Source organism: Alligator sinensis, unplaced genomic scaffold, assembly GCF_000455745.1.
Source record: "Alligator sinensis unplaced genomic scaffold, ASM45574v1 scaffold548_1, whole genome shotgun sequence".
NCBI classification, from domain to species: domain Eukaryota; kingdom Metazoa; phylum Chordata; order Crocodylia; family Alligatoridae; genus Alligator; species Alligator sinensis.
The window spans coordinates 93,661-102,848 of NW_005842973.1; the positions used below are offsets into that span (position 1 = coordinate 93,661).

At 40.4% G+C, this 9,188-nt stretch overlaps 1 protein-coding gene across 1 annotated transcript in view; it reads left to right on the forward strand.

Annotated features, from left to right (window-relative positions):
- Window positions 1-8,759, forward strand: part of GAREM1 (GRB2 associated regulator of MAPK1 subtype 1) — a gene marked incomplete at its 5' end in the record, with an annotated part of 32,369 nt that extends 23,610 nt beyond the window's left edge. The window contains 2 exons of the mRNA XM_014526202.1: window positions 4,656-4,822; window positions 7,182-8,759. Coding sequence (XP_014381688.1) covers window positions 4,656-4,822; window positions 7,182-8,094 — 1,080 coding nt within the window. The remainder of the gene's footprint in view (window positions 1-4,655; window positions 4,823-7,181) is intronic.
- Window positions 8,760-9,188: the final 429 nt, after the last annotated feature.

Below are 9,188 nucleotides of genomic sequence, written 5' to 3' on the forward strand. Positions count from 1 at the left end.
CCTCCCTCGTCCATCCCAAACTCTGTTTAGTCCATTTTACTATTTGTGAGACGAGGATTTATCGCTGGCTTGAGCCAAACCTAATAAGGACAAAATTCCCCATTGGCTCTGCTGTATTTCATAACATTTGAACCATTGCCTGCATGGCACAGGTAGGTAGCTCAGCTCAGGGATCAGTATAGCACAACTGGGTATGGGAATCTGTGTGGAGTATTGCGCATTATGCCATGTAGACATACCTACAGTTTATACTGTTCTTATACTGGTTTTCTTAAAATCTGAGTCTGCCCAATGTGTGGGCCAACTGACGGAGAAACCTGTCTGTGAACTAGTTTAGTGAAGGTGATGCATCATAAATGCTGTTCATTGTGCCAATGTCTTACTCTTTTAAGTAAAACATGTCTTAACCCCTTGACCATCCTGTGTATATAATAAGTTCTGTTGAATGGTCCTAACCCTGTGGGTACATGGTGCATGCCATATTAACTTTGCTGAGTCTGAATTGGAAAAAAATTAAGTCTCTAGGCATCCTTGGGGCGCAGCACTAAAATGGTTGAAGAGTTTTATGCCTGAATTCAACAACAAACATAAATAAAATCTATTTTACTTTTTAAAGAGCGCAAATAAGAGCCCTTGGAGTAGGATTTATTTCAGTGTTTTGTGCTGCTGGGCATTTACTGTAATTTTAACTTGTTCTGAATTAAGGAAGAAATGTGCTGAAATATCCCAGTCCCTAATTTTCAATTTCACGTAAATACTAAATGGGTTATTGCATTTTGAAAGCACTAAAGCAGATTGCAAAAAGGTTCCACATTTTTCGTTTTAAAATAAATTAAATCACTTTAATTGCTAATTGCATGTTGCAGTGCTGCTAAGTTGTCAGTTCTGCAGTGCATTTAAACTTAAGAATACAGTTTTAAATGTACTTTCCCCTAAAATGAGAATTTCCCTTTCCAGTTACATCTTTGAGATGCTTGGATGTAGTTTGTGAAGGGCCTGACCCCTCTGAGGTGGGTGGAAGTTATTGCAGGTGCATAACAACTTAATTCTGAGCAATTTTTTCTAGTGGGACCGATCATGTGAATAAAATGACTTCTTCAGAGGTGTACACCCTAATCAGTTCCATTGGTACATTCTATGAGAATCATTACTGAGTTTTTATTTCAAGTACAACTGGGACCAAATTGAAACATGAATAAAGGAAGAAACCGTTGCAACAAGGCACATTTAGCCAAGTACCATGGAAACTACCTTGGCTATGGCACTTGGCTCTTCCACACACTGTGCTGGAGTGAGGGTCTTTCTAAATGAAAGGATTTGTAGGTTCATAAATCTGCCTTGTGTGGTATGGCACTTGGCTCCTCAAAACTTCCATTGAAAAGCAAGAAGTTGTTTTGTTTTTTTTTAAAAGATATCTGTATGTTTTCACTTGCTTTGCCAAAAATAACAAAAGCTTTGAGCTATCTCAGTGCTTCCAGCAACCTGAAAACAGCTATAAATGTATTGAGTGCATTCTTTTACTTGAAATCTTACCTAACAGTGCAAGTTTTGTATTTATCAGACTCTTCAGTCTAATTCATGTTGCATATGAAGAGTTAGTCAAGCATTGGAACAGGCTACTGTGGAATCTCCATCCCCTGGAAGCTTTCAAAAGCAGGTCAGAGAGACAGACGACTGGAATGGCTTAGTTGGGGGTTATGTACAAACACTAATTTTTCTACTGGAGGAGCTGCTGCTCTTCCAGTAGAAACTGCGAGTGATAAGAGTTCAAGATTTTTTCTCCTGGAGCAAAAATGGTGGTTCTGGGAGAAAAATAAGCCAATCCCAACCCAGTAGAAGCTGTTTCTGGAAGAGTTCCTCCTTGGAGACCAAACATTTGTACACTTACCTTGTCTGATAGAAGCCTCAAGGCAAGTCTGACATCCCAGTGTGCATTGCTCCTGCTCCCTCCCCCATGGGCCCGCGGAGACTGTGTGTCACTCAGGATATGCTCTAGTGCTCCAGCCAAGCAGGGAGGAAAATGTTTCCTGAATGCTGTGGGACCCTTTACCATCCCCATGCTGTCTCCCATGGCTACAGGGAGACTTGGGCTGTTGAGGCAACTATGGCCCCTGCACATGATGCTGGGCAGTCTGTGTCTTCATCTGGTCTGACACACAGACCTTGCAGACCTGAACCACCCTAGGTCACTCTTGCCAAACTGGGACCTGTTGGACCCACTCTTTTCCTTCTCTCTCCCCCCAAAGACTCGGTGCAGCTTGACCCTGACCCTGCCAAACCCAGACCCACCAAACCCTGCCCTACTCCCTACCCCACACCCAGACCAGTTGACCATGCCCCCACCATTCCCAGAGCCCTCAAATATTGTCCAGACATCAGAGGGAGTGGAAATAGGCAAGTTCAGGCACAGGGGGATGTGGACAAGGTACTTTAGGTACAGGAGATTGGAGGTGGTTGGTCTGAATCAGGAGGTAGACATAGACGTAGGGTCCTGCCACTTTCCCTATGGAAAAGGGGGAAATGCATCCGAGGAGACCCTCACCCACTTGACCGGACCCAGAGTCACCCAACTAGACTCTAAACCTCCCTCCCCCATCCCCTTCTCCCCCACCACTGCAGATAAGGTTTTTCCCACGCAGATCCTCTGGTGTCCCAAGGAATCCTGTTTAAAGGCAAACCCTCAACATGGGGAAACTGAGGCACATCTCCATGCTGCCGCAAATCCTGGCTCTGTGGGTTTCCCCTCTCCACCAGAGCTGCTGTTCAACCAGTCAGGGTTTTCCCCACCAAATCCTTCATGGAGCCTCAAGTAAAACAAAATAAGTTCAGGAACAGGGTGCATCAGCCTGTGCATGTGGGACGGATGGGCATTCATTGCAGGCATTTGGAATAGAAGTTGATATGCCTGTTACTGACATGACATTTCTAGTCCTTTTTCAGAACCTCACATCTGCGAGAGGTTGGGAGGTGGGGATTATGGCTAGGAGTTCCCCAAGGGAGTGTGATCCCCTCGGGTGGCCAGCCAGTCAGCTCTGTCTTGTGCACTTGGTTGCTGTCTGCTGTCTTTTGCAGCCATGGAATCCTTCAAAGCATGCTGGGATGGATGCACAAGAGCTGTCTGCCTGGGTAGCGTCAGCAGCACAAGCTCCCTATTCTGTACTGGCCTGGCTCCTCTAACCATTGTACAGTGCTTGCCCAGTAAGATTTTGCACCAGGAAAACAAAACTGGGAGAATCTCTCAGATCATTTGAATGTTTCTGTGCAGTCAGGGATGATCTTGCCTTGAGCAGGGGGCTGGAGTAGGTATCCTCATGTGCTCCCATCCAGCCACACTTCCTTATGTTCCTATATTGCTCTTCTTCCTGCTCTCAGAATTTTTTTTTTTTTAATTTTTTTTTTTCAGATCAAAAGTTGGGACCAAACCAAAAACTCAGATCTGAACCTAAGTATCCAAAGGAGATCTGTTTCAGGCTCTCCTTTCTGAGCTTTGGGGTTTCAGTCTATTCTTTGTACTACAAAGAAGAAAAAAAACCCAATAAGGTTCCTTGTCACCGTAGCTGTATTTGATAATGGTGTGTAGGGTGTTGCTTTCTGGGGTACACTAATATTGTTTTTTAAAGTAGAACTGGGTTTCAGTAAAACTAGTCAATAATTCTGTGCCAGAGATTCAACTTAAATTATACCTAAGCATCTTTTTGGCAGAATTTATGAAGACCTCTGTGGATTAGCTATCACTTTCTTTTATCCAAAGTTTCCACAGAGGCAGTGTAGCAGACCTGGCAGTGTGAGGAGAAACATGTCCCACATGGCAGTCTATACTGAATGTCCTGGTAGTATTTTAAGGGATTAAGGATGGCAGGAAGGGCTGGTTATGACATGCCCTCTGCTGGCTGGTACAAAGAATTACACAAAATATTTTTTCCATCAAAACCATTAGAGCAGGACTGCATGACGGACAACAGCAAAACTGTGAGAATGGCAACCAAAGTAAAACACCATACACTAAAATTAGTCTGCTTCAATTCTGTAGAGTTGCTTCATCTCCTCAGTTGTATTTCACAAATATTTCCTATGGGGTAGAAGTTATATGTTGGTAGAAAAGTATATCTGAGAAACAGAAGGTGGGACTTGGTCCTGACCTTGATGGTTTTCATAGATCTAATTGTGAACTATGCCAAGTTGTATCAAAGCCTATTTAGATATTCTCTTTGTCTCATTGAAGAATCATTACAAGTAACTGAACTGCATTGGTAGAAATTGTTCTAAATAAGCCTTATTGCACGGTACTTAAAATATATTAAATCATTACTCTAACTTTGTATGCTATGCAAAATTTCCTTTAATAAATTTAAATCTTGGCTTTTCTTAAAGCATCTGATGAAAAACTAGTGAAACAAAAGTACCTTAAAACATATGCTAATAACTGCCTCATAAGATATCTTTGTTAGCAGCTTGTAAACTTGTCCCTCTTCTAGCAGGCACTTCTGATTAGACATTTTTGGCAAGCGTATATTATATTTACCATCACTGTTTTTATTATTTCTTTCCAAAATATAGGAACTTGCACTGACAGATTTCATTTGGCTGAGTGCTGTTATTCAGGTTCTCAAGCTATTTGCTAATATTTTTTTTTCCCTCTGCCACTTCTAATGTAGGTACGAGAGGAATGCAGACTCCTCAATGCTCCACCTGTTCCACCACGAAGTACAAAGCCCACATCCACAAGTCCTTCCATTCCTCCTCGTACGATCAAACCAGCACGGCAACAAACGCGTTCACCAAGCCCGACTCTGTCCTACTATTCTTCAGGACTGCACAACATGTATGTCTAAGCTGCAGAATCTAAATCATAATATGTTTGCTTTTTAATTTTATTTAATTTTTACATTTAACTAGCCTGTCAGTTTATTTAAAAAAGGTTAGTATACTGACTCTTCCTGCTATGGGTTAATTTATGCAAGTGGCTATTTTAAAATCTTCCAAAGAAGGCAAATTTGGGTAAGCAAGAGCTGCTAATTTATTATTTAATACATGGAAGTTACTATTTTCTGTAACACCTTGATTATACATAACACAAGATGGAAGTATAGAAGCTAACTTCAAGAGCATTTAACTTTAAAATAAAAACTTTTAGTAGTATGTTTCCATTGTATCATTAAAAACGTTAAATGCGGAAGACAGCATGTGCAGTATACATTCTGAATTGCAGGATCATATACTGTTTCTCAGTAGTACTGTTGGTCTCCCATGACTAAGTGACTATCTTGTAACTTAGTCTTGAATAAAGTATATTGTGACTTCAGAAAAAAAGTTACTATTAGAATATTTAATATTTTTTGCCAATCACAGGAGATGTATATCCGTTTTTGTTTCTGGCGGTCGTCGTCTTAGGTGCTCCAGGGAAAGTTGTTTGCAGCCCTCAAGGAGGAAATTTCTCTAATAACCTGCTTATTGGTGAAGTTGTTTTCCTGGATTTCCCCATTTTTAGAGGTCTGCACATACCCTGAAGCATGAAGACTTAAAGATCTATAATAACTGAATGTCTGCCCTTATCTAAACAAATGTCTATGACCTTTCTGAAGCTTGTCAGAACAAGGGCCTCAGTTACATCCTGTGGCATTGAGTTCCAGTGGGTTTATGCTACCATATGTGTGTAAGTTCTGAAAATGTTTACCTTGTCAGCTGTATACCTTCTGTTTCTGTTTTTCTTTTTTTAAAGTCACAGAAGACTTTCTTGTTCTTATATTGAGAGGGTATGACAGGAGCACCCAATTTTAATTTCTTTGTGCCATTTGTTGTTTCATACATTCCTGTGAGGTCTTCTCTTACTACCTTCCTCTCTGAATTAGACAGCCCTAAGGCCAGATTCTGTACACTGCCAAGATAACTTTGCATTGCATCATTAAGAAAATGCTTAGAAAGCAGATGGAGATGAGAATTTTTCCTGTTAAGAGTTATTCCTTTTTTCTTTGCTGTTGTAAGCCTTCCTCCTGCACAAACATGGCCCCCTATCTCTTAACTGTTTTCTTTGAGCGCATCTGCACATTCAGTAGAAGTTTTTGAACTGTCACACAATAATGTCCCAAGTTTCTGTCCTGACTGCTTGCTAAATTACAAGTAAAAAAAAAAAAAAAAAAGAATTCAAATAGTTCTTTCCATTGTGTTGGTTTGTCTCTGATACAAATACATTATTTTAAAATATGTTTTTAATATTTGGCAGAATTATTTTCCAGTTTTCTCACTAAAGCTTTATGGGTTCATAATTCCTAGGATCACACCTCAACATCTTTGTTATGATGGGTAAAGAATTTGATTTTCCCCTCCATATCATTGTAGCTGATTCTAATAGGAAGTTGCATGCTACTGTTGGCAAGTTTGACCCCTTGGTTTTAAACTCATGCAGTGCTTTTAGATGTTAACTGTCCAGCCTTGTTGGCTGACAGTAATTAGTTTTTATCACGGGCGACTAGTGCAGTGTGACCTGCCTTGGGTCCACTTCCGGGGGAAAAAAAGACAGTTGCCTTCACAGCTTAATTTAACTGTAAATTTAAATGGGTGTTTTATATAATACCAAATTATCACTGTTCTTTTTCACTTACTCTGTATTCTGCTTCATAAATGGCAGTGTACGTCTCATTACATGCTCTTTGTGGATCTCAAGTCATGAACAGAGTGGTATTTTAACAACTTTTAAATTTAAACCTTTTGGGGCAGGAATTCTCTCTTCCATGTTAGTGTAGCACGCATATTAGTACAATGGGGACTGAAACTTGAATGGGGTCTTTGGGTGCTAGCATAAATATATTTATGGTTGATAAAAATGCACCTGTCTAGAAGAGTCTGCATCTTCAGGTAAGATTGCTCCTATACCTTGGTAGTGTGAATAGGAAACTAGATAGGGGAGAGAAAAATGGTTATGTGAGGGATAGCATGTAGTTTCCTGGTGAGGTTAGAATAACCAGGGCAACTTTTTAAAGATATTTTGAACATTGTGGGAAGTGCAGAGGGATAAGAAGATTAACAGTGATAATAAATCAAGGTGACCTTTCTCAGTTCTTAATGTTCTCCCAGGTTTAGTTTGGAACACCCAGCCTCTGATTAAATATACATGTTGTTCAAGCACTTGCAGTTCTTTGCTTTAGCTACCTTTCACTCACTTTTTTTTATTATTTTTTTTAAAGCAGCGTAACAGAAAGTGACCCAACAGATCCAACCGAGAGTGCCCCTGTCTCTTGTTACCCTTGTAATGTGGTGACAACAGAATCAAAAGAGCCTGACAGCAAGATGCCTTTTGGAAGCCCCTCAGCTGAAGCTCTGTCTTGTAGGTTATCCTGGCCAAATCATTTTTCTGGAACTTCTGAAGGCCTAAATAGGAATGACTTCCTGCTGGATCCAAGCAGAAGTTATAGTTATCCAAGACAGAAGACACCGGGCACACCAAAGAGAAACAGTCCAGCACCTTTTACTTTTGACTTTGATGGGTGTGAAATCCCTGCCGGGTACTCGCAGCTGGCCCCAACTGAGTTCAGTAACGCCATCTCCAGTTGTCCAAAGTCTGCAAGTTACTCTTTAGAATGCACTGATGAGAAAACTCTGGCAGTCGGCGATACAAAGCAGAGCCATTCGTGCCCTGCCTTACCTCCTCGTGCACCAAAAATGAATGATGAGAAGCCAGCTGTAGACCTATGCCCTTTGCCTCTAAAAATAGATGGTGCTGAAGAAGAATCTCAGACTGGATCACCAGACCTGTCAGAAGATCAGTACCTTGTTAAAAAGGGCATGCAGGATGCTTTCTCTGTTTCTTACCCTCTTTCATCTCCGCGTCACTTTCAGTTAGCACCAAGGTCTTGTGGCGACGGCTCTCCCTGGCAGCCACCTACAGACCTTTCTGGACTCTCAATAGAGGAAGTATCTAAATCTCTGAGGTTCATTGGCTTATCAGAAGATGTCGTATCTTTCTTTGTTACAGAGAAGATTGATGGCAATTTACTTGTTCAGCTTACAGAAGAAATTCTTTCAGAAGACTTTAAGCTAAGCAAATTGCAGGTTAAGAAAATACTGCAGTTCATTAATGGCTGGCGGCCTAAGATGTAGTCCAGTGATGCTGACTGGTGTTTAATGAAACTGTATGTGGTACGTGCTAGGAGCACTGGGGCTAGTATGTCATTTCCTGTTTTTTGCACTAAAAGCCCTTCCTGTAAATAATAGTAGTAGAAGAAACTTACTATGCAGATAACATTTTGAGTGGTGAACGGATTCTTTTATATGTCAATACAAAATGTAGAGAACCTTATAGAAGTGTGCCTTGTGCATCACTGAACATTCAGCAGCTGCTAAAAACTGGACGTTAAGGGAATTTTTACTCCTTGTAGTCTGTCAAGATGTAGTATTTATTGCTGAATAATCAATGCTGAAAGACACACAAATCCAGTTTACAGTTTTATGTTAACAGCAAAAAATAATGCATTTCTTTTGGGCTTCTTTTTTTTTTTTGAATAGTAATTGGCAACATGCTATGACTTCTTTTAATTTCTGTTTCTCACTAAAGGATGCATTGAAATCTATAAAATCATCCTTTTCAACAATGTAGCAGAAAACATTAGAGCTAAACAAATGCTTTGAAGTGAGGCTCAGACAGTATGTTCTTCAAGATACTTTTACAAAAGTCTACCTGTAAAGTACTCATGGATAAACTTACTGTGTTGTTGCACCTGAACAAAACCCTTTTAATATTAAAAAATATAAGTCATTATCCCTGACGATAACATTTCGTCCTTATCTGGTTGTCTGTAGGGGAAAATCATTCCTACCGAACCAATCTGCCATTTCCATGTCTCAATTAAAAGCTCATAATCTGTAAATTTCAAAAGTGTCTTTGTCAGATCAGTGAAATAGTAACATGACTGCCAGGCTTCATGGGAAGGGCATCAAATAGCATGTTTCCTTTAGTAGATCCCAACAATGCAACAGTGGAGTCTTCTACAAATTGGGGGGCCATTTTGCTGGACCTTTTTGCCAGAAAGAAAACCAGTTTTCTTGTTGCTGTTATAAGATGAAAATACTGATTTCATGAGCTACACTTTACACTGCAGTCAGCTATATAGGCAGATCCTTGCAACTATGCAGAGTCCCATTGAACTAAAACATTGCTGAGGTGGAAGTGAAACGCAAAAGCACTTGAACTTCCC